Consider the following 18,301-nt stretch of genomic DNA (forward strand, 5'->3'; position numbering starts at 1 on the left):
TATGCAGAGTTATATGGAATATTCACTCTGAAAGATATAAACAGACGCCTATATTTATCTCTTTAAAGTGAATGATTACAGATTGTCTTCAAACTCTGATTGCTTCCTTGTTTTGTATATATTGTCTGAATTTATTTTATATTGGGACTTTGTTATTCTGTGCATTGTTGCTATTATTTATTACTCTATTAAATGTATACATTTTGAGTGATTGTGGAACTGGACTATACTCTTAAACTGGATTGGGTACACATCCCATGTCACTTTAAAATGTATATTCCTGGATACTCACAGTTAGCTGTACAGCTCCTATCAACTTAGGCAGTTAACCCCTGACCAGCCTGGGTGCAAAACCCATAAGGAAATTTATAAAAGAAAATTGCAACACAAAGAATATCTGGTACTCTCTTGCAAGCACACAACAAGATTAAAAGCAAAAATGGAAGTGTTTGTTACAGCATTTGGTGAAATGGTTTAATGGTTGGTAATTCTGTGTGTTGGTAGCAAGAGAAACAGGTTGCGTTACTTCAGTCAATATTTGAAATAGGTTTTTTGGACCAATAATCAACCATTCTATACATGTACTTTACTAATAAAATGCACAGTTTATTGAGAAAGGAGAGCATCAGATGTGTGTTAAAGGGATAATAAACCCAATTTTCTGGGGTTCAGTATCCCTTTAATGCTCGGGTTTCTTAGATTATATGCATAAAGTACACTGAAGGTTTGTAAACTGTGAAACATTTTGTACATCAGAATTGAATTTGTTACATGTCTCAGCACAGTTGCTTTCCAGTGTAAAGTTCACTTTTTTTTTTTATTTGCAGTGCACCCGCCAGATCATCTCGGAAAAGTTAGGTCGTGGCTCCAGAACAGTCGACCTGGAGCTTGAAGCTCAAATAGAAATTCTTCGAGATAACAAAAAGAAGTATGAAAATGTACTGAAGTTGGCACAGACGCTCTCTTCACAGCTCTATCAGATGGTGCAGACCCAGAGGCAGATGGGAGATGCTTTTGCAGACCTCAGCTTGAAGTCTTTAGAGCTACATGTAAGCAAAAATACTATATGGGCAGATCAGTGTTTCAGACTGTTTTATTGATTATGTTAGTAATGTCAAGATCATTACATAAAGCCTTTCATTGATTATTTAAACTTCAGTAGTTCTCCAGTATGTATCATTTGCTAGTACTCTGTGATTAGGAGAAAAGGAAAAAATATTATCAGTGGCATTATTTTTCCTTATTATTATTCGTGCCCGAATTGCTGACCCTAGCTATTCATAGGCTAGATTACAAGTGGAGCGCAAACGTTTACGTCCCATCGTTGAGGGGTATATCGCGAGGGTTTGGGCTCATTAGTATTGTATTGTGAGTTGATAGTGAACGCAATCGCAGCAGCGCAATCGTGATTTACGCTAGAATGATTATCGTGATTTCAGAGCTCTGGTTAACTGTTTTGTGAAACATAAAAGTTGCACAAAACACTTCAAAAAATACACTACAAAGTACACTTACACTCATAATAACATAATCTATCAAATGTATTCAAAAAATATATTGCACACAAAAGTTATAAAGGCTCAAAGATATACGATCTCAGGGAAGCAGGCAAAGAGCTTTAAGATAGACATACATACACTATCAACTCACATCGTACAATAGTAAAACTGAGGCTGTGGGTATTTTACATAAAATGGGAAATTCAAGAACAAGGGATCATGAGCTCAAGCTAAAGGGTAGTAGATTCAGGAGTAATTTGAGGAAGCACTTCTTTACAGAAAGAGTGATTGATTTATGGAATAAACTTCCTCAAGAGGTAGTAGCAACAAACACTGTGGGGGACTTTAAAAATGCATGGGACAAGCATAGGGCTATCCTACGAACTAGATAAGTTTATACTGTTAGGTAAGGTCGGGCAGACTTGCTGGGCCTATGGCTCTTATCTGCCGTCAATATCTATGTTTCTATGTTTCTATACATATACAGGTTTACTTCGCTCATAGAGTGGGTTAGAGACTGGAGCTCCATTGTAAAGGGAAAACTGCCTTAAAGTGAAACAAGGGGTTTTAGCTTTCTTTCTACTTGCTATTGTGTTTTAAAACTTAAAAACATGTTTGAACTAACATATATTAGGTGTGCAATAGCGCTAAGTTTTGTATTCAAATAAAACTGTACAGTACCTGTAAAATAGTGACAATTACAGTAGTCAAATTTGCCAGACTACAACCTTGCGACACAGAGTATACTGCAATGCTGTAAACAGACCGAACTGCGCATAACAAAATGGTGCCAGTCACCTTTCTCGCACAGTACAGTACTATTTCAAAATCCTTGGAGGTTGAACTTCAACTCCATATTAGCGATGTAAAGCGAGGTATACCTGTACATCTTTAAAGGGACACTAAACCCAATTTTTTTCTTTTGGGATTTAGATAGAGCATACAATTTTAAGCAACTTTCTAATTTACTCCTATTATCAAATTTTCTTCATTCTCTTGGTATCTTTATTTAAAAAGCAAGAATGTAAGTTTAGAAGCCGGCACATTTTGGTGAACAACCTGGGTTGTTCTTGCTGATTGATTGATAAATTCACCCACCAATGAACAAGTGCGGTTCAGAGTCTGAACCAAAAATTGTCTGTCTCCTTAGCTTAGATGCCTTCTTTTTCAAATAAAGATATCAAGAGAGCGAAGAAAAATTGATAATAGAAGTAAATTAGAAAGTTGCTTAAAATTGCATGCTCTGTCTGAATCACAAAAGAAAAAAATTGGGTTCAGTGTCCCTTTAAAAATGTGTGTGTGTGTGTATATATATATATATATATATATATATATATATATATATATATATATATATATATATATATATATATATATATATATATATATATATATAGTCAAATGGTAAAGCACTCTCAAATAATGTCCGGGGTGCACAGCAAATAGGTACAAACAATCCAAGAAAAAGGCAGATACTGTCCGTTTACAATCTGCAAAATTTTACTAAGTGACGTTTCGGACGTCTGAGGACGGGGGTGAAACCCCGAAACGTCACTTAGTAAAAAAATTTGCAGATTGTAAACGGAGAGTGCCTGCCTTTTTCTTGGATTGTATATATATATATATATATATATATATATATATATCCCTGCAGAATCTGTTGGCGCCCTACAAATAACCGATAATAATAATGTGTACATATGTTTTTATATGTGTATTTATGTAAGTGAATTGGAGCCCTTTATGGTTAAGCAGTTAAATATTTAATAAAGATTTTAACTATGTATTTACTGTAAATATTTCACATTCCAGTGTTCAGCACATTGTAGAATATGTTCAATACATTCTCATACAACACACACACTCTCATACCACACACACTCTCATACAGCACACACACTCTCATAAATTCCACACATACACTCTCATACACCACACACACTCTCATAAATTCCACAAACACACTCTCATTCATCCCACACACACACACACACACACACACCACACACGCACTCTCATACATCATACATATACACACACCACACGCACTCTCATACATCATACACACACACCACACTTACTCTCATACACCACATATACTATCATACAACACACACACACCACACACACTCTCATACACACACAGCACACACACTCATACACCACATATACTCTCATACAACACACACACACACCACACACACTCTCATACACCACATATACTCTCATACATCCCACACACACACTCATACACCACATATACTCTCATACATCATACACACACTCTCATACAGCACACACACTCTCATACACCACATATAATCTCATACATCATACACACACACCACACGCACACTGATACACCACATATACTCTCATACAACACACACACACCATACACACACACCACATATACTCTCATACAACACACTCACACCACATATACTCTCATACAACACACACACACCATACACACACACCACATATACTCTCATACAACACACACACACCACATATACTCTCATACAACACACACACACCATACACACACACCACATATACTCTCATACAACACACACACACCACATATACTCTCATAACACACACACACCACATATACTCTCATACAACACACACACACCATACACACACACCACATATACTCTCATACAACACACACACACCACATATACTCTCATACAACACACACACACCACATATACTCTCATACAACACACACACACCGTACACACACACCACATATACTCTCATACAACACACACACACCACATATACTCTCATACAACACACACACACCACATATACTCTCATACAACACACACACACCATACACACACCACATATACTCTCATACAACACACACACACCACATATACTCTCATACAACACACACACACCATACACACACACCACATATACTCTCATACAACACACACACACCACATATACTCTCATACAACACACACACACCACATATACTCTCATACAACACACACACACCACACACACTCTCATACAACATACAGACACGCTCATATAACACACACACAAGTGGTGACTTCGTAAACATGGTGAGGGTTTAATTAATTGTACAAAACAATGTAAGCAGTTTAATAGCACTATGGCAAACTACATATAGTTTCAGTCACATACTGCATTACATGATTTAAAAAAAATAGTATACCACATGAGAGCGAAATTCTTTCATATGACATTGTTGACATCACCACTTAGTGATGGGTGGATCTAAAGTTTTTCTTTGTCTTGTTATTGCGTCAGTGGTCGGATTTAAGCTGTATGCTGAATGGATGTATTTCATTATGATGTTAAGTTAAACCTGCTTTTTGTGCATTTATCCTTTGCTTGTTATTATGTATAGGATACAACTTTTATTGAGGTTATTCAAGGGACATAAAACCTTAAATGTTTCTTTCACAATTCAGATGGACTCAGTTTTTAACTTTTTATTTTACCTCTATTATCAAATTTTCTTTGTTCTCTTGGTATATTTTGTTGACAAGCAGAGACATAAGCTCAGGAGTGTGCATGTGTCTGGTGCTCTATAGGGCAGCTGTTTTGCAAGCATGTTATCTTTTGCGTGAGCACTAGATGGCAACACTCTCTTCTACCATGTAGTGCTCCAGACTCCTACATAGGTGTCTATTCAACAAAGAATACCATGGGAACGAAGCAAATTTGATATAGAAGTAAGTTGTATGTCTGTCTGAATCACATAAGAGAATGTTTGGGTTCCCAATTCCATTTGAAATGTGATGGTTTAAATATGAGCGGACTAAATAAAACAGTGGAACTGGATTAAAGACAGTTGATAAATCTCATATATGTAAATAAGGACATATAGAACAGGAGTCTGGTGTGTACATAACCTGATGGTCATAATTTATATCCTTCTAAACTCAAATGGTTGTTAACCTTTAAAAGGAAATAATAATACCAAAAGAAAATGCTGTATTGTGTAAGAGCATTTTATTATTGCATTATTGGTTGCATATAATGGTGTTTAACCTCTTCAGCTGGGTTAAATACTTAGTTAAAGTTAGCTACAGAGCAGCAATGCACTACTGGAAGCCAAGCCAATGAGCCAACGACAAGAGGCAAATGTATGTAGCCACCAATTACTCACTGGCACCCAGTAGTGCATTGTTGCTGTCAAGCCTACCTAGCTCCTCAATACTTACCTCAGCAATGACGAAACCAGCTTCCTCCAATCATGGCGTGTACCCCAGAGCGTCCATCTCGTGAGGCAACCCCGTGATTGGAGGAAGCCGGTTTTGTCATTGGAGTACAGAGGAGCTGCGGGCGGAGGATCCCGGTCTGTGTTTCCTAAAGAGAAAGGTAAGTATTTAAAGAAAAACGCTGCAATGTATAGTTTAAAGGACCACTCAATGCAGTAGAATTGCATAATTAACAAGTGTATAATAAAAAGACAATTCAATAATACTTACTCTGAATTAAAAATAAGCAGTAGATTTTATTCTGACAAATTTATTTATTTTATCCCATTATCCGGCTCCCTGTATCATAAGACCGACATCTGCCAATCACAGACTAGTATACGTATACCCTGTAAGCTTGTGCACATGCTCAGTAGGAGTTTGTTCCCCAGAAAGTGTGAATATAAAAAGAAATATAAAAAAAATTTGATAATGAAAGTAAATTGGAAAATGTCTTAAAACTGCATGCTCTGTCTGATTCATGAAAGTTTATTTTGACACGAGTGTCCCTTTAATGAATAAAGGGCGCCTATTTTATATAGTAAAAACTTTACATTCACTTTAAGATTATACCATTTTTGGTATTGTGGCCTCAAAAATCTTGAGATTTGTTTGGTATACTGTTGTTTTTTTTTTCCCCCATCAACAATATTCTGCTACAAGAAAATGATTCTTGCAATTTAGATATTTAGGATTAATGAGTCAAAATGGTCATAGCTGGGAGAATGAAAGATATAAGGAGGGTGGTGCATATAGAACATACACCACACTCCTAGGGGGCGCTAACAATAAGCAGCAAACAGTAAGCAGATATATACAGATAATTAAGAGAATATACAATAAACCTAGCACACTTATATCAGATTATTAGAGATGATATGCTCACAAGTGGACCCAGATGATATTGGTATAATCAAATAACAAAATGTCCACACAAAGAATAATCCAAAAGAAAGAAGGCAGCTCTCTGTCATAGGACGGTCATCCTGGTGTGGCGTGATCTATAAGAGAAAGAAGCACAGAGGCGCCAACATGGCCTAGTAACGTCACGGCAGTCGGATACAAAACATCAGCAGGATAGGAAATATACTCACAAGGGTAGCGCACCCAAATGGTGCTATTGTGGCAGCCTGGAACATCAAACAGTGGTCCAGCTCACTGGTGTCTCCAGCCAGATAGAGATGATCCTTGGCAAGGGCCTATCCTATGATGCCTATAAGGGCAAAAAAGGCACACACATAGCCCAGTAACGTTTGTACACCAGATAAAAAAGGATTCAAGGTTGTACTTACAGGAAACAAAGCACCACCAGGTGCAATATCAGCAGTACTGGGACCTCTCAGCCGCCCAGTGGACTGTGGAATCCAATTTGCAGGATGCAGAAAATCACCACTTTGGAAGATAGAACTAGCACACACACTCTGCCCCCAAACAGGAGCAGAATAATTGTGATAAAGCAAGTGTATATTTAAAAACTTTTATTTTAAAAACAGCGACATGTTTCTCAGCCACCACAGGCTGTTTCCTCAGGCTATGTTAAAATGTTAACAACACTTGCTTTATAAAGACAATAGAACACATAAAACTAAATCTGATAGGCTAATTAATTTCTAAAGTGTGAACACCTGTTGCACAGGTCAGCAGTTGGTAGGCATGGAAACCCCTATATACAAAGCTCTCATATGTAACACAAACCATTTTGAGCAAATCCCAAATAAGAATAGATATCTCTGTATTAACCTCCATACCATTGCCATACCCAAAATAGACAATAGCAATAACCTTGTAACCCTTCAAATTAAGATTAAAAAATGGAAAACAGTAATATAACAATCACAATAAAAACATTTGTTATACACCTCAAAATAAAATAATCACAATATGTACAACAATATAATATACCCACATAAAAAAACATAAGCAGGATACATGTATTTTAATAGTCTCTATTCTACATATAATCACATAATATGCCTGACCACATGTATGTTTTATATCACAATAGATCTATATTTTTCCTTTAGTATTATAGACCTTAATTGGTATTATATCTACATTGTACCCTCCTTTAACATTTATTTCTCTGCCCTAACAAAAAATCTCTCATATGTAACACAAACCATTTTGAGCAAATTAAATAAAATGTAAAATGCAACTCTAGAGCACCTAAGCCATAGAAAGATTATTTCATTGTAAGACAGTATAAACCTTTTGGGAAAAAAAAAATAAAAAAAAAATTTGTTACACATGGCGAAATACTAGACAACCACTGTGTAGGATAATGCAAAAACAATCAGCAACCCCTATCTATGTGTGATGTGATATTGATGTGAAAAAGTGTCGGTGACCTAGCCTAATAGAGGCCAAAAAAAAATAAAAAATATTGGTATTCAGAATGCTGCCATATCAAGGTTCTCATTGAGCCCATCTGGTTGGAGAGTACCTAATCTTTTAATCCAAAATGTCTCTCTTCTCCTAAGGGTCATTAGAGCATTGGGACAAGATTTTGAAATCATTTCAATAGGTGTTATTTTGATAGGGTTCTTATCTTTTTTGTGATGAGATAAACAATGTCTGGAGACGCTGTGAGATTTGGCTTTTTTCTTAATGTTATAGGAGTGCTCTCCCCATCGTTTTTTTACCTTTCTGCAGGTGCGGCCTACATACTGGGCCCCACATTTACAGTCAAGGAGATATATCACAAAAGAAGTTTCACATGTCATGTGACTCTTAATTTTAAAAATTTCACCCGTATTCGAGGATCTAAAACTAGAAGTCCTATGACAAATATTGCTGCACATGCCACAGCGTTTCCTATAACATTTGGAGACTATATTCTTTTTAATTAAAGACCCAACATTAAAGATGTTGGAGCCTACATTGTTGTTTACAATGAATTTGTTTCTTACAATCTTACTGGGTGCTAGAACGGTCTTGAGCGTAGGTGCTCTTCTATATACCACTTTTGGTTTGGTCCCTATAATATTCCTTCTGCTACAAGAAAATGATTCTTGCAATTTAGATATTTAGGATTAATGAGTCAAAATGGTCATAGCTGGGAGAATGTTTCATGTTTGGCAGAACATTAAAAACACGCCAGTTATTTTGGTGGGGTCTAATGATGTTAAACTGACAAACAAGACGCTTGCTCATTTATGATATTCTGCAAGATTTGAATTGCATGGAAGTAGCAGTCATTAACGGGTCTTTAATCTTATGTCATTTTAAAAACTGTTATATGTCCACAGTCATAGAGATAGCTGCTGAAGAACTAGATTGCACCATCAAAATGGGTCACCCGCAAAAGATTATTTATAGTTCTACAAACTTTACAGAATATACAGTACGTTTAAAGGTTAATATAAAAGCACTGCAATGTACCGTAAGTGAAAATAGCAGTATTTTATTTATTTATCTGTTGTTATTGGTATCCTTATTCTAAAGATAATGCCAACAAGTTAATCCTACCTAGCTCTTAAAAAAAAAAAAACCTATTGGATAGATCCTACAGGTAAAGGCATTTCGTACCAGGGTCTAAATTTTTACATTTAGTGGTTAAAAAGGATTAATTTATACACCCATTTCTTACATTTAACATTGTTTTTTCTGTATAAAAAATTTAAATAAATTAGAAAAAAGATACCTCACCAACAGGTTGATTAGAACACTCACAGACAAGCTATGTTTGTGCACAATATCATTACATGGCACATTTGTAGAAGTGATCCCTACTTTTTTAATATACCATAGAGGCAAATCTATAACATGGACAATGAGAATAAATGCAAACAGGACCATGTATCCCATTGAAAGGAAAAGGAGGTAAGAAAAGTAAGAGAATTGTGGTCATTTTCTACATTTTATCCCGCAGTTAATATTTAAGACAAGCAATATATTCTTCCCATAGTGTAGTTGTCAATTTACATGTTAATGTAGTTGTCAATTTCTCACTTACTGAGAAGAACATTACTTTTAAAACTTGGGAAAGAATAGCTTTGCACTATTTAGTCGTATACATAGCAGTTTAGAATGTAAAGGGCTTTTTTAGAGGGATGGATGTATACAACAAAAGTATCATAGCATCTATTGACAACTGACAGACCTTGGCTATCTGTTTAACGATGTTAGTCCGATACTCTGACAAGGTCACCAGATATTTATAAGTGTACCTATGTAATTAAAATTTCTCCAACATTTGACATTGGTCTGTGGAAATATTTTACTTAGTTTATCGGGGTATGACTTGACTTAATTCAAAATTGCACATGCATTTTCTATGAGATTTGTCCATATTGCAAAATATTGTAAAGCAATTTTTATCTGAAACTGGAATAATTCCAATTCTTCCAACTACACTTTTGTGTTAGTAGGAAAGTTTCCAGTGTGATGAATTGTGAGCAGTTAGTAGCATAGAGACAAATTACCCCTAATAATCTGAGTGCTATAACGCAGAGATTCAAATAGACTCAGTAGTCTACAGATGTCTTCCTTCCAGGAGGAGGTTTTATATAACGTGATAACTGTATCTAAACCAATGGTTTAAGACCCCCTTGGTACAAATCTAGTCATTCAAAACTGTATTAATATATATATTTTTTTATTTATTTTTTTGCAATGTAGCCTAATCTTTGTGTTTTGTTTGTTTTTGTTGTTGTTGTTTTTTTTTACTTTTTCTTTCAATTAAGAAATGCTGCGTTAATAATAATTATTATGGTATGCATCTATGCTTCCAAACATTGGCTGCAATCTCTTCTCAAGTCTAGTCTTTCTGGATTTTAGTCACTTTTATTAAACCAAATGTAATTATCACTTTACACAGGTGAGTTGCTTGGCAGATAAACCGGTTGTTAGCTTTACAATCCTTTTAAACAAGGATATAATTAGTTTCTGAATTCTTGGTACTTTTATAACAAATCATTTGAGGCACATGTTTGTTAACGCAAAATAAAAAATATATATTAATTACGACTTTGTTAAAGTGACGTGGAAATCCAGATTTTTTTATTCAGAGCATACTGAGGTAGGATCAGCAACAGAAGTGTTTATAATGTTTGTAACAATTGTATACATATAATGTTCAAGATACATGCACACTCCTGGGCCTACCCCAGTATACTCTCATGGGAAGGAGATTTTAACAAAGGATAATAGAAGAAAATTAAGACTTAAAGTGAAGGTAAACTTTGATGAATGAAAGTCTGTTTTTTAAAAATATTATTAAAAACTGGCACTTTTATTCATCAAAGTTTACAAAGCAGCCGTTTTAATTAAAAACTTACCTCTCTTCTTTGCACAGCCAGATCAGCTTCCCCCACCCAGAGATCCTCTCTTCACATGTCATCAATGACTAATCCAGCTTCCTCCAATCACGGCTTTCCCCCCAGGGTAGTCATTACCTGAGGCCATGCCGTGATTGGAGGAAGCTGGATTAGTCATTGATGACGTGTGAAGAGAGGATCTCCGGGTGGGGGAAGCTGCTCTGACTGTGAAAAAAACAAAGTTACGTTTTTAATCAAAATGGCTGCCTTCTAAACTTTGATGAATGAAAGTGCCCCTGTTTTTAATAATATTTAAAAAAACGGACTTTAATTCATCAAAGTTTACCTTCACTTTAATGTTAAATTGATAATAGAAGAAAATTGAGATGTTTTTACATTTTATGATCTATCAAAACCATGAGAGCTTAATTTTTACTTTACTTTTGGTCATTTAAAGGGATACTAAACCCAATTTTTTTTATTTAATGATTCAGATACAGCATGCAATGTTAAGCAACTTTCTAGTTTACTCCTATTAACAATTTTTCTTCGTTCGCTTGCTATCTTTATTTAAAAACCAGGAAGGTAAAGCTTAGGTAAAGCTTTTGTTCTGAACCTGGGTTATGTTTGCTTATTGGTTAGCTAAATGTAGCCACCAATAAGCAAGTACTATCCAGGGTGCTGAACCTAAAATGGGCCGGCTCCTAAGCTTTACATTTCTGCTTTTTAAATAAAGATAGCAAGAGAACGAAGAAAAATTGATATCAGGAGTAAATTATCAAGTTGCTTAAAATTGCATGCTCTATCTGAATCATGAAAGAAAACATTTGGGGTTAATACCCCTTTAAAGCAAAAGAAATGCTTTGCACAAGCCTGAAGGTTTTTCTAGCAAAAGTACATGGACAGAGAATAATGTGACATTATACAACATTTGATGAATAAAAAAAAACAATATTTATTATATTGAAATGTTTTATTTTTTCAGTAACCAAATTGTCCAATGACTATTTATAGTGTGACAATTATTAGGATACATGCCAGGAGTTGGTTCTTAAGTACATTAAATTTAAATAAAATGTATTTTATATATTAACGCTATACATCGAGGTCATTGTATAGTCTTTTCCCCAAAATAATTTAGTGAGTTTTTTACAGTCAGTGAAAATGATAAGCAAAGCAATGTAGTAGCTGGCACTGTGAAGCTTTCTTTGTTTTCTCTAACCAGGATGTATGCTACTGGTTTCTTACTGAGAGACACTATAGTGTTGCTTTATACAACTACTAGATCTGGTCTTATATCTATTTAAAGCATACTTTTGATTTGTGAATAATAGCTAATTGATCTAATGATGATAAAATAAATTGCTTGTTCTATAAATACCATCCCTCCAGAGAGTGCTGTTTTTCCCACGTCACAGGTTGCCCTCCTTGTTATCAGCTGCTTTGATAGGCTCCCTGTGTCTCGCTGTGTTCATCCTGTTCTGGTTTCCTCTGTCATATTGGTAACATAGAAGATTTCTCTTGGTTTGTCCTAGCAGCCCTCTTTTGTACACACTGATCACATTTTCTATTCCTCTTGCTTGAAGAGATTATTTACCTGAAATTTGAGCTGAGCTTTGATGGTATATAACGCCCGTGCACTTTTTTTATTTTATTATTATTATTCTTTCCATTTGTTATAGTGCACATGACATCAGTGTCTCTGGCCTTTTGTGCCACCTATACACGCACAAAGGAAACTGGGTGGTTTTATTTTCTTCCTATTGTTGTTTCCATTGTGTTATATTCTCTTTTTCACTTTTTTATTGTGTTATATTGATAATCTACACTGCAACTTGCCTATCCGTTGGGAAATCCCCCTTCTTTAATATTCTATGTGTTTGGATACAAACAAGCATCTATAATTATAAAAACAAACAAAAGTTAAACTTAGCACTGGACCTTATGCATTAAAATGATTGTACCTTTGATGGGATATATTACATTATATTTAAATTGTATTAGGATATCGGCATGTGCTTCCTCAATAAAATAATGCATAAGTTATAAGATTTTTGAGTAATGAAGAGTTCATTTAGTTGTGAAGGGTAAAGCAAAACAAAGATAAATATTAGAGACCTCTTACAATTCCTTCCATATAAAGAAATAATAAAACTGAAAAACACAAATGTATAATGTATCTACATATTCATGTGCTATAAACAAGTTAAAGGGACACTATAACCAAACATTTTCTTTCATGATTAAGGTAGAGAATACAATTTTAAACAACATTCCAATTTACTTCTATTACCTAATTTGCTTTATTCTTTAGATATACTTTAATGAAGAAATAGCAATGCACACAGTGAACCAATCACAGGAGGTATCTATGTGCAGCTACCAATCAGCAGCTACTAAGCATATCTAGATATGCTTTTCAGCAAAGAATATCAAGAGAATGAAGCAAAATAGATAATAGAAGTAAATTAGAAAGTTGTTTAAAATTGTATGCTCTTTCTAAATCATGAAAGAAAAAATGTGGGTTTCATGTCCCTTTAAGGTATGGGTAAAATGTGAAGCTTGCTACCTTTCATTTGAAATAACGGTTTCCGAAACGTTGTAGGGTGAGATGATGGGGCTCTGTAGAGCAAATTATACCTCACAACTCTGAGTAAACTCAATAGATTTTCTCTAGAGAAGATAAAGAGTTGGGGTGCGGAAATTATGTTGGAACTTTTTTTTATTTAGATATTTGTAAGAGCAACTTTTAGTTATGATCGTTAACAATTATTATTTTATTATTATTAGAGTCGCACTGTTGCTGTCAGCTCTTATGACGGTTATCTGCAAATAGTTGGACTCTTAGGCTTGCTTATTAAGGGGGTTCATGGCGGATAGTAATAGAGGAGAGGAACTGGCATTAGGAAATGTTAGTGTAGGTTGTATGCATCCCTGAATAATAGTCTCTTTACCAGGGCGCTGGACAGCACTCGTTTATTGGTGGGTGAATTTATCCACCAATCAGCAAAAAACACCCAGGTTGTTCACCAAAAATGGAGTAAATTAGAAAGTTGCTTAAAATTGCATGCTCTATCAGAATCACGAAAGAAAAAAATTGGGTTCAGTGTCCCTTTAAGTGAAAGTCTGCATTCAAACATTCAGTCAATTTTAGATTATCTGTCTTGTTTTACTTTCACATTGGCTCCAAATTATTTGAATGTTTCAGAAAATCCTTGTGAAAACCTACTTTGTCTTATATTGTGTTTGAATTCAAAAAAATTTCCTGTTTCAGTCAGTGGTTCTTATCGATGGAAATAGCTGTGAAATTGTTTAAAAATCAAAAGCAAAACATCCATACTGCTATGCAGTCTTTTTGTGTAAAGATTCAAACTGATTATAGTGCATCCCAATATTTGCAAATCTATTCATGTGCCACAACTGAAACCAAAGAGACTAAATCTTTTATTTTCTGTGAAAATTAAACCATTCTAAGATTTACAATTTTGGAGGGGAGGATTTTATTTATTTTTTTATTTATTTTCTTGATTTATATTAAAATATAAATTTTAAAATGTTAAAATAAATGACGGGGTGCATCTCTAATTAAGAAATAAAATGTGACTGCTGTTCATGAATAAATAACTGAAGATGATGTTTTTATACTTGGCCGAGCACTCCTTGCCATATCATAAAAAAGGTCAAACCTATAGTACAGTTAACCAATAGCATTAGGTTCCTGGCTGTTAGATGAATTTGGACCATGCAACAGTGCGTATTGTAGGCTTTGCTCTTAGACAGAAATGACAGATTGAGCTAATAAAGTCTCTGAAATGCAAAAACAACTGCATTGTGTGGTCTATGATAAAAGTAGTGAATCAGAAAGCATGGTTGCTGAGCAGCTTCGTTTGTGCTCCTATTAGCCTTTAATGATGCAGCTGAAAGTATGGGAAAACAGTAAAGCTACTCCAGCAGATCAGTTTAAGTTTGTTTAAAAGGCCAAGCAGAACTTGTAGAGTTTAACTCGGCAAATTGTGTCTATATAGTATTTTGCTTTATTAACTGCCAAGGTTTAAATATAGAAGTGCTAGCCCTCCTTTGTACACCTTCTGGTCTAATATCCTCTTATAAATAAAATTTCCAGAACTGTAAATAGTATTGATAATGACCCTAACTAGTTTAAATCTGCTTGCCTCCTTTGTACAGTTTCTAGTCTATTGTGATCATCTTTTTAAATACAATTTCCAGAACTGTAAACAACATTCATGATGACCCTAACTAGTTATGGTTGTTCGCAGATCAATAGTTAGGCCCCATTGTAAATCTTTGTTGACCGTTCTAGAACCTGTATCTTGTTAATTCATGGAATAAACTTCCAGCAGAAGTGGCAAGGACAAACACGTTATGGGAATTTATGAAGACCTTGGAAAATGCTGACTTTAGAATGAAAGGGAGTAAGGGACACTAAAGTCAAAATTAAACGTTCATGGCAGTTTTTAACAATTTTTTACATTTTCTATCATTATCAAATTGTGCACATTATTTGCATATGCACAATTTTTGAGGCACCAGCTCCTACTTGAACATGTACAAGAGATCACAGTAATATATGGATATATGTGTGTGTTTGGCTTTTGGCTGTCACATGATACAGGGGCAGGGAGAATGGAAATAACTGAAATTTGTCAGAAAAATAAATCTGTTGATTATGCAATTCTACTGTATTTAATTGTCCCTGCTTCAAAATAAAGTGTGTGCACATTTGCTAGGCCTTCTGGTTATTTATGTCAATCTCTGTGTTTGTTTTTGAAGCTTAATCTTTTGTTTTCTTGATTCTAAATTGTGTATAAATCCTATGTGGTGTTGTCTTTGTATAGGAGGAATTTGGGTACAATGCAGATACTCAGAAGCTTCTGGCCAAGAATGGAGAAACTCTTCTTGGGGCCATCAACTTTTTCATCTCTAGTGTAAACACATTAGTTAACAAAACAATTGAAGATACACTGGTTACAGTGAAGCATTATGAAACAGCAAGGTGAGTGATATCCACACAAACATTTATTTATGTGTGCTTTTATTCAGTTTTATTGGCTGGACAATCAAGGGTGTGATTTCTTGAAATTAATGACTTTCTAGATAGCTATTATAACATATTATTAAGTTTTATACCAGCAAATGGCAGATGCATGTTAAATGGGTGGAATGTAAAGGCAATTTTCATAAAATGTATGCAGAAACATTTGTAAGTTGTTACCCTATTTTTTTTTTTTTATTATTATTTTTTTTTACATGTTTTGTTATTGCTCTTTTATGTCCTTCTAATTATCAGTACTGATCCTGGTAAGAACCACCTTTGCACTAAGAAATGTCCTGCCACTGGATGCCATTGCCATAGTGTTTCACTCTAGTGTAGTTATAGTTCCATATGACAAACTGGGTCACCATAAGTTCTACTGCAAGTTTACGTAGTTTATGTAATTTACATTTGATACAGATTATCTGTAAATTTCATGTAAAATTAATGAAATTACGTATCTATACAGTAAAAAAAAAAAAGAAATACCCAAATTGACCTTTATATGTTTGACATATACATGTAAATGTATACATTTTAACAGGTAGGTGTGTTTGTAAGATTTGTGATCTTAATGTGTAATGATGTAAATGTAAATTAATCACTTACTAAAAGTATTTTTCTCAGAAAATATATTGATACCTTGTTACAGTGCACACCAATATGGGTAGAAAAGTCTAAATCTTTGCCTTCTAGGAGGTGGGTAAAGAAATTAGGTGCTTATTAATTTTATTGACAGGGGCTCTCAGACTGTTTTGAGACCCGTTTTCCCTCTCAATGAACTACTATAGAGTCAGAGGGGAGATTGGAGTATGGGGAAGTGACTCAATTACTCCCGGTGAAGGAGTTGGTCACAAGCCTACCACAGGTGTCACAGGGACAGATCCCTAGCCACCTCCTGTTGAGTTGTCTATATACTCACTTATATCTTCTGCTGTAATGTGCTCAGCACTATCTACTGAAATCAGTTTTTTCTTCAGCTAGTAAGCACAGTATATTGGTTGCCTTAAAGATAAGTATAATTTGAGCACACACCTAGTCCACAGGCTATTAGTAGGAACATTTCACATCATAGCCGGGGGACGTAAGTATAGCAGACATTTTCACATTAGGCCCTATGTATTATTATTTTTCTCGTATTTCTTGAGACTAGGGGAGCAGTGGGGATCTCTGTATAGATTGCAGATTTTATATTAAGGTTTTTCATTTAAAGACTATTTTTTCCTGGGCACTTTATTTTATTGTGCAGAAGAATTTTCTGCTATCGGTGTGAACCCCTCCTGATTAGTTTATAACATACATAGGGGTGTAAGAGAGTGTTTTGTAGCGGTTCTGCTTCTGTCTATCATGGCTGCAGAACATCAGCGCACAGACAATTTTATTTTTTATTTATTCCACGCTCTGGCTTCTTGCATAACAGCAGAGGAAGTTGGTCCGCGTTAATGTGGGGCTATTTCAAGTATCGCTGTGATTATACCTCCAGTTATTTTTAGTCAGCGTTTTGGGAGTTTCAGCAGGGAAGCAGTTAATTAATTTCCGCCGTGCATGAGCCTGCCTTCACTTTGTCTCGTCAGCGTACTGTGCCTGACATATTATGCTGTGCTTTCTCATAGTTGCTTATGAGGAGGTAACAGTTTCAAAAAAAATTAATGAGCCAGGATTTTTTTTGTGTGTGTGTTCTTAGCTTCAGATTTCCTTATTGAATGATTATTGTATTATTACTGCTATTCTCCGTTCTTTAATCTCAGACTTAACCATTCAAGTCTCCTTATGAAGCATAACACTGTCTGCTATTTTATCAGTACTTTATTATTAATGGAACATTTTTGTACTGTTCCCATTCATATCATTTAGGGGATAGATCCTCTGAGCACTTAAGTGTATTTTCAGTAAGCTAACTCACTCTTCTCCACCCGCTTGGTTATGTTGCTCATGAATGGATCACCTATTGCATTATAACCAGTCCAATGCTGGCTTGCCTCTAAAGGAGCCTGTCCTCCCTCTGTTTGTTCGATACAGGGGAGCTCTTCAGATGTTGCTCCTCGTTTTAAATATTTTGTGCATTCTGCTGTGTCTATTCTGTTGGTGGCCATGCCTCCTCTGAGTAAGTGTAAATGAGTTTGTAATAAACAACTGTTATCTGTTTTCCCAGTACTTCTGAATCTCTCAAGAGCAGAACTACTTCACAGTTGCTTGCAGACTTGGATTCTAACGCCTCAGATAGACACTAGATTT

The 18,301-nt window shown here is 35.1% G+C and overlaps 1 protein-coding gene across 2 annotated transcripts in view; it reads left to right on the top strand.

Moving 5' to 3' along the window:
* Window positions 1-18,301, top strand: part of ARFIP1 (ADP ribosylation factor interacting protein 1) — a 501,751-nt gene that overhangs the window by 332,558 nt on the left and 150,892 nt on the right. For both annotated transcript variants that reach the window (XM_053703747.1, XM_053703746.1), the window contains exons 6-7: window positions 828-1,049; window positions 15,870-16,027. In XM_053703747.1, coding sequence (XP_053559722.1) covers window positions 828-1,049; window positions 15,870-16,027 — 380 coding nt within the window. The remainder of the gene's footprint in view (window positions 1-827; window positions 1,050-15,869; window positions 16,028-18,301) is intronic.

This window comes from Bombina bombina, chromosome 2 (assembly GCF_027579735.1).
Source record: "Bombina bombina isolate aBomBom1 chromosome 2, aBomBom1.pri, whole genome shotgun sequence".
Classification (NCBI taxonomy): Eukaryota; Metazoa; Chordata; class Amphibia; order Anura; family Bombinatoridae; genus Bombina; species Bombina bombina.